The sequence below is a fragment of the Electrona antarctica genome (assembly GCF_951216825.1).
Source record: "Electrona antarctica genome assembly, chromosome: 8".
Classification (NCBI taxonomy): domain Eukaryota; kingdom Metazoa; phylum Chordata; class Actinopteri; order Myctophiformes; family Myctophidae; genus Electrona; species Electrona antarctica.
The window spans coordinates 26114745-26138364 of NC_136789.1; the positions used below are offsets into that span (position 1 = coordinate 26114745).

The 23620-nt window shown below is 40.9% G+C and overlaps 2 protein-coding genes across 2 annotated transcripts in view; one reads left to right on the forward strand and one right to left on the reverse strand.

The window, feature by feature from the left end:
* Positions 1-113: 113 nt before the first annotated feature.
* Positions 114-23620, reverse strand: part of rb1 (retinoblastoma 1) — a 42229-nt gene continuing 18722 nt past the window's right edge. The window contains exons 19-28 of the mRNA XM_079507716.1: positions 16276-16391; positions 15155-15405; positions 13218-13363; positions 12144-12248; positions 11550-11663; positions 11290-11441; positions 11084-11114; positions 10741-10883; positions 3277-3323; positions 114-1722 (exon numbers count right to left, since the gene is read on the reverse strand). Of these exons, the coding sequence (XP_079363842.1) occupies positions 1658-1722; positions 3277-3323; positions 10741-10883; positions 11084-11114; positions 11290-11441; positions 11550-11663; positions 12144-12248; positions 13218-13363; positions 15155-15405; positions 16276-16391 (1170 nt within the window). The 3' untranslated portion in view covers positions 114-1657. The remainder of the gene's footprint in view (positions 1723-3276; positions 3324-10740; positions 10884-11083; positions 11115-11289; positions 11442-11549; positions 11664-12143; positions 12249-13217; positions 13364-15154; positions 15406-16275; positions 16392-23620) is intronic.
* On the forward strand, positions 18268-20272 carry lpar6b (lysophosphatidic acid receptor 6b). The gene has a single exon (XM_079507720.1). The coding sequence runs from the start codon at positions 18765-18767 to the stop codon at positions 19872-19874; it is 1110 nt and encodes a 369-aa protein (XP_079363846.1). The 5' UTR covers positions 18268-18764; the 3' UTR covers positions 19875-20272.

Here is a 23620-nt window from a genome sequence, read left to right on the forward strand (position 1 = left end):
CAAGCCTAGATTAGGATTTACATATACATACATATATACAACTATACAACAGCAACAGTGGGATACCGTATCAGTAAGACATCAATGATGGCTCACATGGAAGACACAAAGCATTGGGTTTCACATTTATTTACAAATATAAAGTTGGGCAACAACACAGGTAAAATATGATTGTAGTTCTAGAGTGAATGCTGATGAATCAGTCACAACTTCCAACAGATGAGATTCATGATGTTCAACTCATCAACTAATTGATCCCGAATATGGTCTGCATGTATGGGGAGAATAGCAAAAGAAAATAACAGTCTGTTGTTGTGGATTAGCAAAAGTAAAGACAAAAGGACATGCATGCAGCATCCTCCCTCTGCAACCAAGTACCAACACATTTAAATTAATCTTCTATGAATTATTTATTACATTCTTCAAACTGCTACTTCAATAAAACTCTGACATATTAAGCACATTTAAAGGAACATTTCACTTTGGTAAAATATCTTACTACCTACGATTTCTTTTTTTTTCTTCTTTTACAATATGACTTTTTCAAATAGACGAAATAAGAAAACAGGGGAAAATCTTTCAACAGCCAACCCACATTTTAGACAAAATCCCTTAAAACTCAGCCAATACGTTGACAACTTTACTAGTTACTGGGAGACTTCTTGTGTCCGTTATAAATACTAAAACAAAAACAAAAATGATACCAAAGTGAACAACTAACTAAACAGCAATGTAACTGAATGTGTTAACTGAATGAGAATGCATTGAAGAAATTACAAGAACACGTTTTGACGTTGTGCCTGTGGAGTTCATGAGCAGTCAACAGATACGTGTGTCATTAGACATTTACCGTACGCTATTTAGAATTCTTTGTTACCTAATTGTTACGAAAGCCTAAACATTAGCAGTGACAGTGGCGGCGGTTGACTGTTGACTTCAACAACTGACATTAGGCAATTTAAAATGAGATCATTCTTCCAAAGTGAAATATTACACTAAAGATAAATCGATATTAATCATTATTTCACACACGACTGGAACATTTGAGTTTAGTCATCACGTCAGTCAAAAACCAGTAGGTCAGCAGTTCCAAACAACACCAGAGGGATGACTAAAAAAACGGAGCAAGAGAACATTCCTGAAATAAAAGCATGATGTGAAAATAATTTCTCACGTAATATTCACAAATTAAAGTTCCTCTCTAAAACATGGTCACTGCAACACTGCAAATCCAAACGAATGAATGGTAAAAAAACAAACAAACCCAAAACTCAATTAAAACTAGTACGAGTATGTACTGTATGACTATGCATAAACAAAAAAAGGTTCTCTATATACACATATAGCTCTGCGAAAGAAATCTGCTCACAGAAACACATTAAACTTTAACTAAAATCTACACCAAATGTTTTTTTCGTTTGTTTTTCCTTCCTTCCTTTTTTTTTCCTACTTTACTTCATGGGAAGACACAGATAATCCAGGATTCATGGTGTGGTAAACAACAGTACTGGCAGAAATGTCCGTTTGGTGAGGACACCGTCACTCCGGTGAGGACACCGTCACTCCTTCCTCGATTCAGACAAAAATGTCCGTTCGGTGAGGACACCGTCACTCCATCCTCGATTCAGACAAAAATGTCCGTTCGGTGAGGACACCGTCACTCCTTCCTCGATTCAGCATCCTCTTTCATTTTCTGCTCCTGCATGCGACTTCGAGTGGAACCTATAATCACATGATCATCGTTAAATTAGCCCATTCTGCCAACTTTTAAATCTTGGGTTAATTATGTTTTACATCATTTGACGTTGGAGAAGATTCGCTACTCCACAAGAGGGTACGCTGGTGCTTTAAAAATGTATACCATTTGGCAACCTTTTTTAACACGTTGAGAGGATGAACGCGGCTGACATCAACAATCCTTAACTCATTACACTGACCCTACTGTAATTGTTTTTTTTTGCTATTGTTATTATTATTATTTCTTTGCATATTGTGTCTAATATATGATTAATTTCTTCTATTTTTGAATATGTATATGTATATTTGTATGTGCCTTTTATTTAATTGTTAATGGTACAAGATACTCTGGGGGGAGGAGGGGGGGGTAAAAAAGTTCAAGAAAAAATTGTATGCTATTTTTGACTCATGTGACTTGAAAAATTAATAAAGAAACTTTGATAAAAAATTAGCCCATTCTGGACGCCGGGAACTCCTTTTGGTGCGGCACCGAGCTTGTAGATGAAAATGGTGCAAATCTTTGCCTGGAACAACATGTTTTCAGATGGGGGTCGGCAGCCTATTACATATAATTTTTGGGGTCCTCGACATGAAATATTGAGCACCACTGATATAGAAACATACCGGTAGGCATTTCAGAAAACTGTCATGATTTAGAAGACATTTTTTAAATTTCGATGTCAGGCCTTTTAGACATTCAGATCTCCATAGATGTACACCCAAAGGACAGACCATAGGCCTAATGGTGCTAGTAGTAACAACCGTGTTTATCAAGGGTTGAACTGATGGGTTTGAAAGCGTGACACACAGCAGCAGAATCAGTACACTAATGTACAACTATGCTATTTGACTTCAGTTGTTCACATAGGACTTAAGTCTGACGTTTAATTTATGTTGACACTTTAACTTAAGGAATCATGCTTGTACCCACCTATAAAGAGAATGTAGTTCCACCCAATATAATGCATAATTCATAGTATGATACTCATGATGTATTTTGCCCAATAATATGGCACAATGCCCATGGTTGTGATTTACTGATAATACCATGAATTGGTTTCAGGCTTTTTGCACAGCTACTATTACTACATTCAATGGTACTAGGATGATACAAGAAACTAATTATTGCATTTTATTTTGATTACTATAGGTCTGTGTGCCCTAACCAATCTAGTTTCATAAAGATTATAAATGATTAATACAAATACAAATAAATCTGGTTAGATAGGGTGCCGCATTAGTCATCCAACATGCACATTGTCAGTGGAATACATTAGGGTATAATTCTAGGATTTAAGTCTTTTAATTTATTTTAATCTGCTTTTCTTTTATATTTTGTCTGTTTAGTTTTTATTTTGACCTTGTATAGCACTTTGTTCAACCTCTGGTTGTTGTAAATGTGCTCTAAATAAAGTAAAGTCTGAGTTGAGGAACAGCAGCTCACAGAACACTGCACTGACTGGGTACAGCAGTTCCCAGCAGAGGGCGCTAGTTTATCACCCTCAAACTAGAGGTCTAAATTGTCTCTAAAACACTTACTAATCTCTGCAAGCTTCTGTATCATTGTAGAATCTCCACCCGTTTTGCTGTAAAAGAAAGGAAACAAAGATGTCAGCAATACAGTATATAATATTATATAAAAATTATTTTAATTACTTCACTAACAAGAGAATGAGAATGTCTGCATGTACAATAATGTGGACACAAGAGTTTAAAAACATGTGTTGTAGTAACTTAGTTGCTCCTAATTTGCATTCATTTTCTAACAGCTAACTATCTTCTGTATCTGTCCCAGACTATTTTAAGGTTGTGCTCCATCTATTTTCAATGATTACAGGCCAATTTCTAAAATTGCCTTTCATTAAAAAATATTCTGGAAATGCTCCTTAGAACTAGTAAGACGCCCTGAAACTACAAGTCTGGGAATGCCCATATATGGACCTTTTTTTCTGGGTCGGGTAGGGCGTAAAATGTGTGCTAATTAGTAAGGCCAGGCTCAGTTAGGGCCGGGCCTTACTTTTCGTACCTAGTTTGCCGGGCGCGGCTGTGCTAATAACTTTGGGGCGGGCCCGTTTAGAGTTTGAATGGACTGGTATCAGTCAAAAGGGAGGAAGGACAGGTGGGGAAGGAGCAACATATGGAATGTCAGAACGGGTCAGCCCCATATATGGAGATCTAAGGGTTTGAGGTCAGATATAGAGTTGCTGGCCGGCTCCATATATGCAGATCTAGGTGATGATCTGGTGATGATCCAGTAATCACCATCGCCATGTATGGCTATCCAGGGTTTTAGAGGTCAGTGTCGTGATCTTCATATATGGAGACGGCCATATATGGAGCCGAGCATGTCACGAGGGCGGCACGATTACATACAAAGTCAATGCAAAGACGAGAAGTTGCGCGAACAGGCGCGCGCGACCTGGCGCGGCACAAATGGGGCGAACCGAGGCAAACGGGGAGCGAGGAACGCACACGTTGTTGCCTGGATCAACGACAGGTCTGCTACAGGTCTGCTCAATATAATAATATAATACATAATATATAATACAAGAGGGGCGCGACAACGCAAGCGGGAAAAAAAAGCTAAACCGAATCCAGGTCTGGTGAGTCGCGGGCGTGTGCACGAAACGAGCACGCTCGCAACAAATTCACGGGACCGCGCTCACGTAAATAAGCTTGCGTTGTTGTCGCACCGTGACTTCTCCAAGCGTTTTATCGTTCCCCGTTTGCAAGGCTCTTTATAGGAGCACAGGCTTGACCCCATGCACTGTCAAGGCCCTTTATAGGAGCACAGGCTTGACCCCACTGTCAAGGCCCTTTATAGGAGCACAGGCTTGACCCCATGCACTGTCAAGGCCCTTTGTAGGAGCACAGGCTTGACCCCACTGTCAAGGCCCTTTATAGGAGCACAGGCTTGACCCCACTGTCAAGGCCCTTTATAGGAGCACAGGCTTGACCCCATGCACTGTCAAGGCCCTTTATAGGAGCACAGGCTTGACCCCACTGTCAAGGCCCTTTATAGGAGCACAGGCTTGACCCCATGCACTGTCAAGGCCCTTTGTAGGAGCACAGGCTTGACCCCACTGTCAAGGCCCTTTGTAGGAGCACAGGCTTGACCCCACTGTCAAGGCCCTTTATAGGAGCACAGGCTTGACCCCATGCACTGTCAAGGCCCTTTATAGGAGCACAGGCTTGACCCCATGCACTGTCAAGGCCCTTTGTAGGAGCACAGGCTTGACCCCACTGTCAAGGCCCTTTATAGGAGCACAGGCTTGACCCCATGCACTGTCAAGTGTCATCAAGCTCAAAAGATGGATGTGGATAGGTCACGTGTGCAGAATGGACCCACGTGCTTATCCGTTGCCCGTTATGCCCCAGTGCTATTGCTTCATAGCCTTACGGTCTATAGCCCGTTATGCCCCAGTGCTATTGCTTCATAGCCTTACGGTCTATAGCCCGTTATGCCCCAGTGCTATTGCTTCATAGCCTTACGGTCTATAGCCCATGGAAGAGTGTTGCTGCTGCCTTGAAGGTTCAATGTCTTTATACAGAAGTTGCTTTCCCATGGCAATAGTATACATACAAAATAAAGTAAGGTCCGCACACTGGACTGAGCTCCAAAAGCTTAAGGTTTTATTTTCTCACCACAGGGACATGACGTTTCGAGCCTCACGGCTCTTCATCAGATTTGGTCTGAAGAGCCATGAGGAGGCTCGAAACGTCATGTCCCTGTGGTGAGAAAATAAAACCTTAAGCTTTTGGAGCTCAGTCCAGTGTGCGGACCTTACTTTCTTTTATATTATTTACTTCAGCCCAGCACCTGGCGTTCAGTTAGTGGATGTGCGTGTTCTATTGTTTCCTTTAATATTATAATATACATACACACTTACATTGTCAGGCATTGAAGACAATATACAATTATGTCTTCCAGTGAAGTCCAATAAACATACACATGTGTCCCGTTGAATTAATTATCTAGGAGATATTCATGGAAGACTGGATATGAAATATTTAATTCAATTGAATAAAACTGAAAATTCTGGCCCAGATCACTCAAATGTAGTCATTACTTGGTTCTTTATTCAACCGTTGCCAAAACATTGCCGTCAAGAGCCACATTAACAAACTTTGCAGTGGTGTTTTGACATGTCTTAAGCAAAAAGAAGAAAAAAAGAGGTCGACCAAAAGAAAACACACCTGGAGGCGGAATCTCCAAGCATACATCAAGAGACTAGGATACACCTGGTATCACATACAGTAGAACAGAACGCAAATGACCAAGAACTCTGGAAGTCTCTAGTAAGAAACTATGTAAGCAAAAAAAAAAAACACTTTGACTTTATGTTTCCAAATTGTACCGAATGCTCTTGCTATAACTAAAACCAGGACAAGAGAACATAATAGTCCTATTTTTTACTTTTCTACCCTGATTTTACTGAAACTGCTGGTTGTTCCTGAGTTGACTTTGCTGTCAGTACACCTCTGCTCTTGAATGAGAAGCCCAAGGAGCTCATGCTTGTTAAATAACTTGCTGTAAAAAAGTATTTTAAAAATGTGATTGTTTGATGCCTTAATGTTTTTATTCATCTCGCGCATTGTTTTATACATGTCATAAAACGTCCAAATGTACAAGTCTGGTTGCCCTAACAGGGCAACCAGACTTGTACATTTGGATACTTTGCCGCACTACTCCTCCCACAGTTTTTGCCGCACACACTTGAGCCATATGTCAAATCGACCGGCTTCATCGGGAATCGTGTGCTTGTATTTTGCTAAGAGGTCCTTTGTATAGTTGAATTGATATTAATTAATTAGTTCTCCATAGACTTATAATGGGGAAATCAAAGACTAAATTTAAGTATTTTTTTCCCTTGGAGACCGTAAGCGCCATATTTACAAGACTTGGGGGGAGGTTCATAATAATTAAGAAAATTAATTGAAAGGGAATTACATCAGTCGGCCTCATGGTGGCGCTATTACAGCCCACTTTGCGTTTCCCTATAACTCTTGAACCATAAGTCGTCAAATCTAAATTAATTTTTCCATGGATTCCTTGGGTCATGATGCATTTCCACTTATAGGCCACGCCCATTTTCGTCAGGGGAAAAAATCCTGCAAATTTGAATTTTCTCCAAAACACACTTTTGGCTCCTCCTACAGATTTTGTCCAAATCTCACAAAAATCGGCACACGTGATCTCCAGACCTATCCGATTAAAAGACCAACTGCAGAATTTTGGTAGTGCGTATACTTCGGCCGTAATCGTCGTCCGAAGTTAGTAGGAGGGGCCTATTTTACAAAAAATGCCACAAATCACGAACGGAATGTCCAAACCATCCCAAATTTGAATCACATGTCCCGGGTGGTTCAATCAACCAAGTTCCAAAAGCAATTCCATTTTCATCCATAGGGGGCGCCGCAAATGCGAAAAATTTAACCGATTGTTGCAAAAACATGATTTTGGGGGGATAAATCCCCTTCGAATTACTTACGCATGATCACAAGGTTGACGCGACATTGTAATTGGCTAGCAACATTAGTGGGAGGGGCCTATGTAAGCGACTGCGGCAACCACACTTTGCACTTTTTCAAAATTGCAACCTTTCCAGTTTATATTCATATTTGAATAGAAAAGAGAGGTCGCACACAATGCATCGCATCGCAACACATTGTGAGCTTGTAGATCAGCTATTTTCAAATGGTCGAAATGTATATAGGGTTGAAGTGGTTACAGTAATGTATGTTTTTCTAATCAAAATGTAAATCTCCAAAGCAACTAGTAACTAAAGTTTTCAAATAATTGTAGTGGAGTAAAAGTACAAATGTTGGCTCTGAGATGTAGTGGAGTAGATGTAAATGTATTGGAAATTGGAATACAGTCAAGTAAAGTACAAATACCTCAAAATTGTACTTAAGTACATTATTTGAGTAAATGTACTTAGTTACTTTCCACCACTGGGTTAACGGCAGGAGGATGAGTTAACAAAACGTCAACAAAGAGAGAAGTATATGACCAAGCTGTCCGTCTGATGACAAAAAAGATTACGAAAGAAAGGAGAGAGAAGTATGACTAAGACACAGAAGTGGTCAATGTTATCCTCAACTTCATATTGACATCTGTTGTCCAGATCATATCTCACACCAGGGCTGCATCATTCAGGCCGCGGTAGTCAAGTCATACACCCAGCCAGGCCACCCTATCCATATACCCACACGCGTGTACGTTTGGATTACAACAGAGCCATAGAGTATAGACAGAGTTGCGACATTGAGGGGGCAGAAAACAGCCCGTCACGTGGTTCATGTACTCGCGCGAGCCCTATCGACTACAATAGATTCTGTAAACTTCCGGTGTCCCTATTCGCCAATAGAAGTCTATGTAGAAGAGGACTGGCCCCATGAAGTGAACGTAGTTGTCGTAACTCTGTCTACACTCTATGGGCTCTGGTTACAAGTAGGGCTGCACGATATGGACAAAATTTCATATCTCTGTATTTATGCCAAATATTCTGATATCGATACGATATACGATATTACCGTTAAAATTTCATATTCTACATTTTAAGTGTTGCAACACTTATACATACACGTGTGGGGATTGAAAAACCATAAAACCTGGGTGATCTACTGTATGCTATCAAATTGTATGTTTATTCACGCAGCATAGTACTGTACAGTATATGAATGATACATTCTCTGGCTGATTTTAGTTTCTACCCTTCTAAGGACCAGCTGAGACCCCAACTTTGAGAACCAATGGTGTAGTTGACGGGCGGGAACCCCTTTTGGTGTTTTAAGAATTATGTTATACTTTAGCTATATTCGGTTTCAAAACAGGTCGTATGCGGGTACACTATAGTAGCTTTTCGTGCTGGGGCCCTTTACTTTAGAATCATATGATAGACTGACTGATCAGCTGGTTATGTTCTTTCACCACTTTATTATTTGTATATGTAACAATACATAACATTATATGAGAGCCGCTATAATTAAGATTTCCAGGGTGAATGCCTCTGACTTAATTGGCCTAATTTTCTACAGTGCCACCCTGCTCGTTGGGCCCTGCAGGGCTTGTGCCCAGAATTTCCCATTCAGGAATCCAGCTCTGACGCATCCCCAAAGCTAGTTAGTGTAAAGGGCAACCAGACTATTGTAATTGTAACACTTTATTAGTGTGGTTGCCTATGGGCAACCATACTATTGTTCCCCTTACCTTTTCTTTTCATTCATTAGTGTGGGCAACCAGACTATTGTAATTGTAACACTTTATTAGTGTGGTTGCCTATGGGCAACCATACTATTGTTCCCCTTACCTTTTCTTTTCATTCATTAGTGTGGGCAACCAGACTATTGCAATTGTAACACTTTATTTAGTATTAGTGTGGTTGCCAGACTATTGTAATTGTAACACTTTATTTTTACTGGAGTCTTTTTTTGAAACGCTACTCCTCCCACAGTTTTGACTGTACGCACTTGAGCCATATGTCAAATCGACCGACTTCATCGGGAATGGTGTGCTTGCTATAGATAAATGTTGTATAGTTTAATTGATATTAATTAATTAGTGAATTCATTTTCCCCATTCACTTAACATGGGAAGATCTAAAAGTCCAACTCAAGTATTTTTTTCTCTGACACCATAATAGCTATAGTTACAAGACTTGGCAGGGAGGTTCATAATAATTACGAAAATTAATTATCATATAATTACATCGGTCGGCCTCAAAATTATTTTGTCCCTGGATTCCTTGGGTCATGAGTCATGACGCATCTCTCCATATAGGCCACGCCCATTTGCGTCATGATATATTTTCCGCCATTTTGAATTTTCTCCAAACACACTTTTTGCTCCTCCTCCTACAAACTTTGTCCAAATCTGGACCTTTCGGTTGAAAACACCACATTTTGAATTTTGTATCGTCCGGCTGTAATCGGCTTTCGAAGTAAACGCCACAAATCCCAAACCCACCCCAAATTTGAATCAGATATCGCGGGTGGTTTAATCAACCAAAAGCCAAAAGCAATTCCATTTTCATCCATAGGGGGCGCCACAAATGCAAAAAACATTACCGTTTGTTGCAGAATTCTTTTTGGGCGGCATAAATACCCTCCGAATTACTTACACATGATCACAGGCGTGACTTGAAATTGTAATTGGCTAGCAACGTTAGTGGGAGGGGCCTATGTAAGCGACTGCGGCAACCACACTTTGCAATTTTTTTAAATTGCGACCTTTCTAGTTTTATTTTATTACTATCTAATTTTTTTTGATAATATTTTTGTTTCATGAAGAGCACTTTTTTATAAATAAAGTGTATTACGGACGGTATTATTAGAATAATAATTATTTTATAGTAGCCACGGTCAAGTGTAAGGTGTCAAGTGTAAGGTGCATAGAGCAAAACAATAGATATTTATAACAAAGGATGACCTATTTATCACGAACTGACAATGTTGATCCATAAACAAACAATGAAGACCACATCACAAAGCACCAGTGAACATGCAGGCAGGCCTTGAAGCCACGAGACCATTTTGTATGAGACCATTTTGTAACCAACCAATCAATACCAGCATTCTGGTGCATAGAACAAAAAATCACACCCGTGTGAACTGAGTGGTGCAACCCCCCCCCCTCTCTCTCTGTCTCTCATTAGCAGGCAGCAGTGCAGCACTATCTCTCTCTCTCTGTTTCTGGCACAACAGCGCCACTATTGGTAGTCATTGGTACTCGTGCTCATAGTGACATAGGTGAACACATACAGTAGGTGGGTGAACACGGACATTGCTGTTCGTTAGAGTGGTTGCACCACTCAAAAATATTTATAACGTGACGATGACCTATTTATCACCCAGTCACTGTACCGCTCTGTACACACAACAATACTTTGTGGAAACGAACTGACAATGTTGATCCATAAACAAACAATGAAGACCACATCACAAAGCACCAGTGAACATGCAGGCAAGGCCTTGAAGCCACGAGACCATTTTGTAACCAACCTGCCGTCAGCTTCATCCTGGCCTTCCATGTCGAATCGTAGCCTTTTCAGGGGCTTGGGGGAGGCGCCGAGGTCCAAGATCCTCTTGAAGGAGCGTTCACCGCTGCTCACCATCTGGTTTATCTTCTGGAACCTATTGGACAGCTGCAAGTGGAAAAACAAATAACGAATTAAAAAAAAAAACAATGGAAAAAGACGTGATTGTCTTAGCAGAGCAGGTCAATAAAATAACTATAGGATGCAGTTGTATAGTACCGGTATGTTGCAGAATACACATGATAACTATAGGATGCAGTTGTATAGTACCGGTATGTTGCAGAATACACATGATAATAGGCACGTACCCCAAAGGATTCACCAATCGATACCAGCATTCTGAAAAGTCAAAAACAAACACTGGTTAATACAATGAGCTGGAATGAAGATTATTTTAGAGGATATCATTTAACTGTGATTATAATGGCAGCATTTATATCAATGGTTATATCCAAAGTGATGTATAAGAGAGTGCTCGGGTGGTGGTAAAGTAGAAAGAAAGTGTTGTACTGACTTGGAGCGAGGCGTCATGATCCCTGGGGATATGCGTGGGCTTTTCATGGGGGAGATGTACACGTTATTGCTTCCGGGCACACGTAGAGGGGAACTGGGGAACTTATTATAGGGGCTCCGTGGAATTTGTGGGATTGGAGAGAGGGTAGGGGGCTGGAAAAAAAAAAGAATAAAATGTTAATTCATTTGATTCCGACTTTGTCTTCATAATTATTAGTACATTTATTAACATGATCACTTTGGTTTCTCATCTTATCTCACCCTGGTGGAAGCGTACTGCAGGATGTTGGTTTTCAGCTTCTGCATGAACACCTGGTTGTAGAAGACGATGATGGAGTCGTAGTGCCCCTCGGTGATCAACACGTGCTTGAAGGTCTGCAAACAGAGACATTATGTTGACATGGTCAAACTTCTAACTTAAAACCCATTCTGGGCGGGAACCCCTTTTGGTGTTTTAAGCTATTAATATGTTCAGCTATTGAAAAATAGCAGATCTACAAGCTCATAGCGTGCCACTCGGTGGCGCGCTACGAGCTTGTAGATTTGCTATTTTCGAAAAATTGTGAAAACGTGGTGCAAATTTGGAATATATATTCTTTCAGGGCGAACATTTTTAACTCAAATCCTTGCTTCTGGGTGGGAGGGTCTCTGGAACAACATATTTTCAGATGAGCAAATACAGATAATTCTGGGGGTCCTTGACGTGAAAAAAATGAGCACCACTGACATAGAAAAATAGGGTTTTTCAGAAAACTGAAGACATTAGAAGACATTTTTAAAATGTTTTTCAGGTCTAAATGGGTTAAGTGCTAAGAACACCCTCCAGCCTGTTGGGTAAGTCATGGTATGGCTCACCTCCTGATGGGTGTTGGGCATGTTCTTGTAAGCTGTGACGATGGTCTTGAAACGCAGGTCCACGTTCTTCACTTTGCAGATGGCGTACATGGCTGACATCATCAACTGGAAGAACAGGAGAGACGGATGTTAGGGGAAATGGTGGTAACAGAGGTTGGGGAAAAGGAGGAAGGGAAAGAGAAAGAAAGCGAGCAGGCAAAAATGTTTTTTTTAGATTGTACATATTTTTTTCTTGCTGTCGGGCAAAAAGAAACATGTAGGCTATGTCTAGAACCGTTACTTGTCAAGGAAAGGAAAAAGGAACCTGTGTTACAATGAATCCAACACCTTTCATCCACAAACGGCCTTAATCACTTTCAACCTGGAGTCCCTATTTTTAGGCATGTCATTATAGAAGAGCAGTTTCTAAAACTAGTTTCTAAAAAAATATCCTCTGGGGAAAAAGTGTGTAGATCTACAACTCACCATGTATCACACAGAGTGTAGATCTACAACTCACAATGTATCACAGAGTGTAGATCGGCTAATTTGCCCATTTTTTAGAGGATAAATAATAGGATAATATGAGGTTTAATAATAATAATGGATTGCATTTTTATAGCACTTTTCTATGCACTACAAACTACATGCCTACTCAAAGCGCTTTACAATGATAATGATAATACATTTATTTATATAGCACATTTCTAGACAAAGTCACAAAGTGCTTTACATCAACAGAGAACAACAAAAGATCAATCCATGCAATAGCAGGCATAAAAATTAGGTTAGGAAAAGGCTTTTAACATAAAGGTGGGTTTTCAGGAGAGTTTTAAATGTGGATATTGATTTTGCACATTAGGTCAGTAGGTAGGGTATTCCAGAGCGTGGGGGCCCTGGTTGCAAAGGGCAATGGTCCATTCATTCATACATTGGGAGGTGAAGCGGCGAACAGTCAACGCCAGCGTCCTCACTTCCCACATTCACACACCAATGGTGGCAACCGCTGGAGGCAAGGTGGGGTTCAGTGTCTTGCCCAAGGACACTTTGACATGTAGACAGGAGGAGCCAGGATTTAGGAGTGGTTGTGGTTACCTGGTCGAGGTGGCGGTCCTTCATGAGTTCATATTCATGCTGCAGCGTGTGTTGGAACAACGTCCACATGATGGGCTCCAGCTCAGGATGAGAGGACAGCAGGTAGGAGCACAGCATCTTGAGCCTCATGTAGGCCAGGCGGTACACTGCAGGAAGATGGAAACACAGGAGGAACAACGAGACACGATAACGTTAGGGCATACAGTAGTGCTGCTTCTTCCATCCATAACTCCTGTTGAAACACTTTTAAGCATGTTTCAAACTTTCAACGGTGTGGCTCTGCAGGAGGCTAGCCATCTATGACAGGATCTGCGTTTGTTTGTATTTGAGTGAGTGAGTGAGTGAGTGTGTGTGTGTGCGCGCGCAAAGCTAATCTCACAAACCACCGGACAACGCCAGACTTTGTATGCATGCTAGTAGACCACAGAGTAGGCCACAGAGGTACCTCCACTATTTTTGTTGTTGTTCAACAAACTGCTAGTGAACTGCTTTATACTTGATAGAAGTTTTAGGGGTAAAGTTGGACTGAAGGAGGACTGAAACAGTTTTAAAGGAAGCCCATGCACTAGCTAGCGCTTGTTCTAAACCTGTTCCTGTGGTTCTACAAACAGCCAACCAGTTCTAGAATTAGCAGCAGAAGCTATAATTCTTGCTTTTATGAAATGTTGCAGACCGGGTTTCATACTGAACAAGTGAACATGCATTCTATTGCTAATTTGACAGATTCAATTACTCTTTCGTCTTAACCACTTGAACCCTAGCGTTCCTAGTCCGTGAAAATGGCAGATCTACAAGCTCACAGCGGTTCGCAACAAGATCTGCTTTTTCGGTGAAGAGATTTGGGGACCTAAGTATATAGGGCTAAAACTAAGTATATAGGGCTAAAATAAAAGATTCTCTGATTTATATGTGTATTGCACATTGAAAATAGCCAGTCTATAAGCTTATACAATGACGTGCTGTGACCTTGTAGATTGGCTGTTTCAGGCACTTCATTGGATGAAACCACTGCTTGGTGGTGGTGAGTATAGAAATAGAAATGTAGAGAACTACTGCTCTCACACGAATTCCACTGTTTCTAACTGTGGGAAAGACAAAGGGGAAATGAAACTGGGGATTTCAACAGCCTTTAAACAGCCACTCTGTGGTTAAAGACCAGAACCCTGGAGTAGTGACTCAAACTAAAAGCCACTTGCTTTTATCTGACAGCTTGCATCTGACATCCTGTCTGACAGATTGTCAGATGGCGGCACGCATAGTCACAGTGGCCCGGAGATCACTAGGCTGGTTGGTTATTTATTTGTATGCCAGTGGTGAAGCTCTAAACTGAATTTTGTTGTTTCGTGCAAGCAATGAGAATAAAAGATCGATCTACCGTATCCATCTATCTATCGTATCTATCGTATCTATCTACCGTATCTATCTATCTATCTACCTACCTACCTACCTACCTACCTACCTACCTACCTATCTACCTACCTATCTATCTATCTACCTACCTATCTATCGTGGGAATCGTGTCATGGATTCATATTTTGAATAAAGCATAAACATTTTCCCATATCATCCTTCACATCTCCACAAATGTATTAATTACAAATATAGGTTTGCTTTCAATTAAATTGAAATATTTGAATTACATTATAACGGAGAGTCCATCACAGACTTCACTATAGTGGAGAATAGCTTAGAGTTTTTATGAACATTTATGGCCATAGTAAAGTGAAGTTAAGGGGGAAATGATTAACACTTTTTCACTTGTCTACATATCAATTTTGAAAATGAAAGTTGTATGGCTAATCGTAAGTTATATCGGTTATGTTAAATGAAAGGTGTCAGGACAAAGAGCAAACTGCAAACCCCATATGAATTCAAGACAATGATGTCAACCAATTCAACAGCAAACTATAGCGATGAGAACCCAGGCCAAGGCTTACATTTTTTGTAGAAGAGGCTTAGCGAGTTAGATCTAGGATGTCGGGGGGTCAGGCTGGCAGCCTGGCTGGCAGGTTGGGCAGAGACCTGAGAGGTCTGGCTGGCAGCCTGGCTGGCAGGTTGGGCAGAGACCTGAGAGGTAGCCTGGCTGGCAGGTTGGGCAGAGACCTGAGAGGCAGGTTGAGAACTGTGCACAGTTGGAAACTCAGGAGGAGCAACGGGATAGTGGCTCGGACGAATGGGGGAAAGGTATCTGTACGGACAAGAGAAGAAAAAAAATACAATGAGCACTTAAAGTGTGAGCTATAGAGCACCGAAGTCTGACGTCACTTTCAGTAGAGGACGCCAAGACACAGGTGCATGTATTTTTTTATTTGCAGTGAAATCTCCATAGGGCGATTTTAGGTCGCTTCATATAAGAACTGTGTTTGAAAAATAAACCGACCACCCCAGCCTTTCTGTCAGGGGAGTGGCTGTGCGTCGTTAATGATGTCCATTCATATTTGATACAGCCAGTTTCTGGAGAAAATGGAATTAATGTGGCCGCAAAAGCCTTGAAACTACATATGAAGGCAATGTCGCTGCTAATATACGTCACGCCCAGCTGTCAACACATTGTGTTCCTGAGATTCCTCGTTGACGTAAGCTCAGCTGGTGGTGACTCGACTCGTACTAACCACGAAACATTAAATATCAATAAAATAAAAATAAACGTAATTAACATTCAGTTTCTGTTGTGCGACGGGCAGATGCAGCCACCCGCCTACCCGGAAATGTAGTCTCTGGGTTGTTTGGCTCGTTTCTAATGCTTTTTTTGTTACTCTTTGGGTATATTTGTACATTTCCACCTTCAGTCGATGCTTCATATCCATATGAGTGAAAAGGCCGGAGTGATCGGTTTATTTTTCAAACACAGTTCTTATATGAGGCGATCTAAAATCCCCCTGTGGGGATTACAATGCAAATAAAAAGCCCCGGGCCTCTACCAATATTGGCGTCAGACTTCGGTGCTCTATTAGTAAGCAGACAATGAAAATGTGCAGAGACTCAGTGCCCCATTTACAGGCTTTGTTGCATGTACAAGTTTGACATGATGTATAATGCTGTGGAATGCTGGACTCACAAGTCAGCTGCAGTGTGGTTGTGCTGAAGAGGTTGGTTGAAGGTGGCAGGGGCCTCAACCTGTTCCGCGGGCCCCTCTCCCTGCGCCTGTCTCAGCAGTTCAAAGAGAGGAGAGTCCTGTTGTGGGAAAGAAATCACCAACATTGGTCACATTTAACATCCGTCATAAAACCTCTAGTCTACACAATATGGAAACTGGGGTGAGATGATTTGAGACAACAGAGGAGGTTGATAGAGGGAACATCATGGTGTGTGTCGTCTATACTTCAACAGTTCCAAGACCCAGATTCAACAAGGAACACGGCAGGCTAACAACATTCCAGGAATTCACTGCTCAGATAATTAGGATTACAAATGCGCCCTTAATATTTACATCTCTAAGAAGCCCAAGATCCAGTGGTTACATGTAAACACATGACTAACAATACCTTCTGACCTCACATTTGTTTATGTAAGGAGTGTAACTCCCTGCTTTAGATCGTATGATTAAACAGTCAGGTATAAGGAACACCCCCTGCAAGATTTGCAAGTAGAGTTGTTCCGATACTGGAATCGGTTACTCGATACTTTGACCCGAGTACCAAAACATCCAATTGACACTAGGCTGAACGAATGCAACGGGAGCAAGTCTGACCCAACACTGCAGCAAATCGCCAAAATCAGCCGATCTACAAGCATAAATGACAACTGACAACTGACAAGTGTAGATCCATCTGCATCTATGAGAAAAAGGGGGTAAAATAAGTGGTTACTAAAAGAAATAAAGTACTCATATCGGTACTCTGTATCGGAGAGTACTAAACATTAAGTACTTGTACTCGGCCTGAAGAAAATGGTATTGGGACAACTCTACCTCCAAGTTTGCTCATGTAGCTAAAATATGTGCTTTTACCTCCTCTAAATTAGAAACAGAAGCGATACTGTCAAACAACAACGCACATGATTACGTTGGCCACAAGTCAAGCAACATTTCAATAGAGATAAGGTATAGGGGCTTACTATGCCCACTGACAAAATATGGTTATGACTCGAGGCATTGTATTAGGCTTGCTGATCACACTGCATCACAGACTGAGGCATTGTATTAGGCTTGCTGATCACACTGCATCACAGACTGAGGCATTGTATTAGGCTTGCTGATCACACTGCATCACAGACTCAGATGGTGGGTCTGCAGGTATAGGCATGCTATAATTGCAACATTCCACATCTTGTCATATTTGCTGCTCCCTGCTGACGCCATTGGCAACAGCTTTAAAAAGTTCACAAAGTGCTTGGGGCTAGGGATGGGAAAATGATAAGATAGATTTTTATTGATACCAATTAGTGATTCAGCTTATCAGTCTGATTCTTTAGCCATTCTTATTGATTTTGAAAAACATCTTTGAAAGAAATCGATGATCGCAGAGGCATACAATGTAGATTTTTGCAGTTAGAAATTCCAATTCAGGTTCTCCATTCCCTTCCTTACTTCAGCATTTAAGATATGCAACATTGAACATTCATAACACTGTTATATTTAAATTGGCGGTATAAAATCCACCAAATAATGATATGCAGTTTGCTGTATGATTTTAAAATTAGGTTGTTAAAAAGCGTAGATTGTTTGATATTAACAACAGATCAGGGGAAACACGATAAAAGTAAAGGGATTAGAGTTACTGAATTATAATGAGCTGATAACAAAAAAGAAAAAACTTAATCAACAAAAGAAAACTGGGCCACACCCGTGTGGCCAAGTCCCATTGTCGAGAGACAGCAACAGATTGCATAAACAAGGCTGTTAATGGGAGGACTTTGGCTGGTAGATACTCCACCCCCTCCTGACTGCAGCCCTGCTGTGAGCACTGTGTGTTGGAGCCTTTGCCTAGCAGCCTGATAAGGCAGAGGACAGACAGGCAACAGAAGAGCGACACCCCTTTTTAGCACGCTTTGTACGACTACGTGACTTCTACAGGTGCTGCTACAGGAACACACCGGAAAGAACAAAGAAGCACAGAAGTCAAAAAGCCACTGGGCTGCTCACTGACTTAAGAGGCACATTACTCTTTCCTCGCAACAGCTACAAATTTCAACTCAAAAACAGGGGGACAGACATCATAAAACCTCGTTCAAACAAGGATTATAGGAACCAGAGGACAACATTTTTTGGATTTCTTCATCACCAAGCCACTGGATTATTGGTTAAAGGAGGGGTTCCTTCAAATATACTTTCAATACAGATCTTTTTAAAGACTTTGGATACAATACAGGCATTAAGTGGAGTGGCAGACTACTCCCTAAAACACTTTAAAACATTTAATAACGCATGTGAAATTATTCATGAGTACATTTGACTGCTTTTAGCCTATACCTGTTCTTCAGCCAACAGTGAACTGAAAGTACTTGAAATCGGTTATCATAACATTTCAGCTAACGTAACTCCAGAATTTTGACAGTTAAACTGTACTTTGTCATTTGCGTTTAAAAAATCACCAGCCTTCTCTAAACATGTATAATAGTACTTATAATAGTACTCTGCAAACAGATAATATCACTTTATCAAGCTACACTAACGAGTCCTACAATAACACATGCAGGCATGATGAATTTAAGTACACCCTCTACAGTTCAGTCTTCAGTCTGGTTTTCATAATTGGACTTCTATTCAACATGGCCGCTGTTTACATTTTTGCCTGTAGGTTAAAGTTGCGCAACGAGACCACGACGTTCATGATGAATCTCGTGGTTTCGGACTTGCTTTTTGTTCTCACTCTACCTTTTCGGATATTCTACTTCATCAATCGCGAGTGGCCATTTGGGGATTTCCTCTGCAAGCTGTCCGTCTCGTTGTTCTATACGAACATGTACGGCAGCATCATGTTCCTCACCTGCATCAGCTTGGACCGTTTCCTGGCCATCGTGCACCCGTTTCGGTCCATGGGCATTCGCACCAAGAGGAACGCCAAACTGGCCTGCGTTGCAGTGTGGGTGCTGGTTCTGTCGGGCAGCCTACCCACAGGCTTCAACCTAGAGATCACCTCCCGCAAAAACCAAGCCAACATGGACGTAAGCTACTGCTTCGAGAACTTCTCCAACAAGCAGTGGGTATCCAAGCTGTCCAAGGTGGTGGTATTTATTGAAACAGTGGGCTTCCTCATCCCGCTGATAGTGAATGTATACTGTTCAGTTAGGGTCCTTCAAACGCTGAAGAATCCTGAAACCATCAGCCGCGGAGGCCAGCTCAACAAGGCAAAGATCCTACGGATGATCTTCGTGCATCTATTCATCTTCTGCTTCTGCTTCATCCCCTACAATGTCAACCTGGTCTTCTACTCCTTGGTCCGCTCCAAAGCACTGACCGGCTGCAGTGTAGAAACGGTGGTCAGAACAATCTACCCCATCGCCCTGTGCATAGCGGTGACCAACTGCTGCTTCGATCCGGTCATTTATTACTTCACCTCAGAGACCATACAGAACTCCATCAGGCGAAAGTCAACACACAAACAAAAATCTACAGCCTTCAGCAGACTGCAGACGGACAGCCCTGTGAGCAGTCCTGTACACAGCACCCCGCGACTTCTAAAAGAGAAAGCCTTCAACGGCGAGTCTACAGTGTGACTGATATCAAATAAATGACACTATTACACTCGTCTATGGGCCAGAATGAGCCCGTTGGTGAAAGAAACTAAACGGTTTCAAGTGGAAGATGACAGCAGAATGGTTCAGAGACCATAGCAACATAAGGAAGGACACGGCAAATACATTATGGATGCTAAGGAGCAACTCTCCCATCTACTGGACATCCGAGAGACTCATCATGAATATGTAAGACATGAAGTGGTGGAGATATTTATTTATTTTTTAAACAACAGAGCTTCAGCTTCTATATGATGTGCAGAATTGATGGAGATGAACTGAGCCACCCTGCAGCTCACTGACTCACTAAACATGGACCGATATACGTGTAGTCTTAACGGCTCAGTGTGTATTTTAAGATTAAATGTCTCAGTACAACAGTACTGAAGTCTGGAGTAATTTCCCACCTTTTCAGGAACAGATTGGTGTGAACGATAAGAATGGTGCATTATAACAAAAAGACTGAGTGGCAGCAACACTACATTGAGAATTCACAGATCTATAAAGTATCTGCCCAGAAGCCTGTTTAATCCATTCATGGCGGGAACCCCTTTTGGTGTTAGAAGCATTATGTTATGCTTTAGCTATTGAAAAATAGCAGATCTACACGCTCATAGCGCGGCACTGAGTGCCGCGCTATGAGCTTGTAGATGTGCTATTTTTGAATAATCGTGAAAATGTGGTGCAAATCTTGAATATATATTCTTTCAGAGCGAATGTTTTTAACTCAAATCTTTGCTTCTGCCCTGGAACATGAAATAGTTTGAGAACCACTGACATAGAAACATAGGTTTTTCAGAAAACTGTCAGGATTTAGAAGACATTAAGAATCGTCCTCAGGTCTAAATGGGTTTAAGACTTCTGCCATGGCAATATAACAGTGTTAGAGAGCTCTCTTTTAAAGCCTAGTATGTTGTGCGATATACGTATATAATTGCACAATGAATGTGTCATGAACAAAAGAGGTTCCAAGCACTTTACAGAACCTTCTCTCCAACATGTTTTGAAAAATGAGTTAATCAATAAAAGCTAAAATGAATTTAACTGTCGTTCCATTTTGTGGTTGGGAAAAGTGAAGATGAAATGTTAAAGAAAAGATGTTACCTTATACAGCTACTAAGTAAATAATCTAGAGGCAGGAGTATAAGACTGGCAAATGGGGTGCATACTTAGTTTAGACTAGTCATTGGTTAGACATGGGTTAAGGTTAGGTTTAGGTGTGCTTCCCCGTGGGAGGTTAGTTAGGTTTAGGGTGAGGGTTTGAGATAGGTTGTAGTTGTAGGACTAATGGCTGGTCTAACCAATGACTAGTCTAAACCAAATACTGTCTAAACTAAGTACTGCACCCCTGGCAAATACTATGAATCCAAATGTTAGTTCATGAATTCAATGTGCAAGGGTCCAGATAACATTTAGGTGTGCTCTGTAAGGCACAGAAGCATAGGCCAATATTTACGATCATTGGTATAAAATCATCCGTCAATGATGTGGAAAACCTAGGCATACTCTCAGAGTATGTAAGTAAGGAGAATATGCAGTACATGGGTTGACTGAAAGTCCTTCAAGCAAGGACAATCATATACCATTAACAGACGATTATTTCAATCCTCTAGTTGCAGATATTTCATATAATGGAGATTTGGATAATTGGATAATTTGCTATAATGGAATGGATATTTGTTGCACCATGCTATGCACACTGCAGAACGATTATCTGAGAGCTATAACACCACCCGGAATTCACATGCATTACGAAACAGTCAAAGTAGTGGGTGAGTCAAAATGTGACTCCCATCTTATAAGAACACTGCATGTTAGACTAACTGTTGCTACATTCCTGCTGAGGTATAGCCCCGGGGGTCGTCTCTAAACGACCTCACGTCATCACAGATATGCAGAAAGAAATGTGAAACAAGCCAGGCAAGCAAGCAAGCACATGCCTCCCTCGGGGAGAAGTACAGGATGTAGAGTAGACTATAGATTACAAATATTTAAGAGAAGGCATTATGAAAAGTCAAACGTTATTACACTTGAATCTGTATTAATAGGGGTTGCAACAGTTAATGAAGCCAATCATTTTATCGTAATAAAAACATTAGATTTTCAAAAATGGAAAAAAGAAATAGAAATAGCCAGTCTACAAGCTCACAAATCATTCATTGTAGATTGGCTATTTTCGTCCGATAGAATAATTCAATACAATAATTGTTAAATGGTGTATTCAGTGATTTCACTTAATTCAAATATCACTTATTTTGTTTTGTTGTGATAATCCTCCCTAATATAGAAATATAGAGTGTGCTGACCATATAAGGAGTTCCTCCCTGTCCCCAGTTAACCCCTGGGGGGGGGGGGGGGGGGGGTGCAAAGATTATTGGCCAACCTACAGTATGGCAAACTCCTTTCAAGCAACTCACAAGAAGAGCATGCTCAGATTTGCTACCAGTATCTCCTCTGACCCCCTTGCATGTTTTAATGGAGAACTACAACTACCAGTATCTCCTCTGACCCCCTTGCATGTTTTAATGGAGAACTACAACTACCAGTATCTCCTCTGACCCCCTTGCATGTTTTAATGGAGAACTACAACTACCAGTATCTCCTCTGACCCCCTTGCATGTTTTAATGGAGAACTACAACTACCAGTATCTCCTCTGACCCCCTTGCATGACCTCTGACCCCCTTGCATGTTTTAATGGAGAACTACAACTTCTGCCCCCTAATGGTGTTGTTTGAGAGTCCCTCGATTTAAACGCAACAGGCTAAATAATTACTTTAATTTTGGTTTAGCAGCAGCAGGATTAATTGATGTTTAGTGTGCTGATAAAATATCTCGTTCCAGTATATAATTGTGATATGCAAAGTTGTCATGACAAAAGTGTAATTGTATATTTAACCCATGTTTAAAAACTCTTGAATGGAACTGACAAAGAATGTGAAATGAATTTCAGTGGAAACTGAAGTTTTATCCCATCATCTAAACCTAAAGATTTGTGAAGTTACCCAAAATTAGGCAATCTACACAGTAATACTACAACTTAAGCATTTAACAGCTTTACATCTATTTTAAATCCATCATATTTAGATCTCTATCTATATGGTATGTTGCAGTTGAGTCCACACTGGGTTTTGTATGTGCACTGAGTATTAGGAGACAAACACTTTTCTAAGCTAGATTTTACTAATAGTGGTTCAATACTTGAATTTATAATTGTTAACAATTATTAATTAATTTATTATTTTAATTAATAGTTTATTTTTTATTTGTAAAGATTTAGCTGTATTCTAGACAGAAAATTGACCCATTGTGCAGAAGGATGCTATACGCACAGCAGTCTTATTTATTGGTGCCAGCTCATGGCAGAAAAGTCTTAAAGTCTTAAAAAGACAAAAGAAAGAGTGGCCACACACACTGATAGCCAAAGTGCCGATTAATTATTCAACAGCAAACTAGCGATACCATACCCTGAAGAAGGCCGTTGCATCTGTCGAAACGTTGGTTTCTCACTCTGCGTCCTAATAAATAACCGGCGCTTTGGCTATCAGTGTGTGCGGCCACTCTTTTGTCTTTTTAAGACTTATCTTTTTAGAAAACTGACTCATACCATTCCCAGGGAGTTTCTGTTGCAAAGCAACCACAAGGCCTGATATTGGTGGGGTGTAGTGCACTCTAAAAGCCAATTTTATGCTTTGATGCACGGCGGTGTAGCACGCCGAAAATAGCCGAT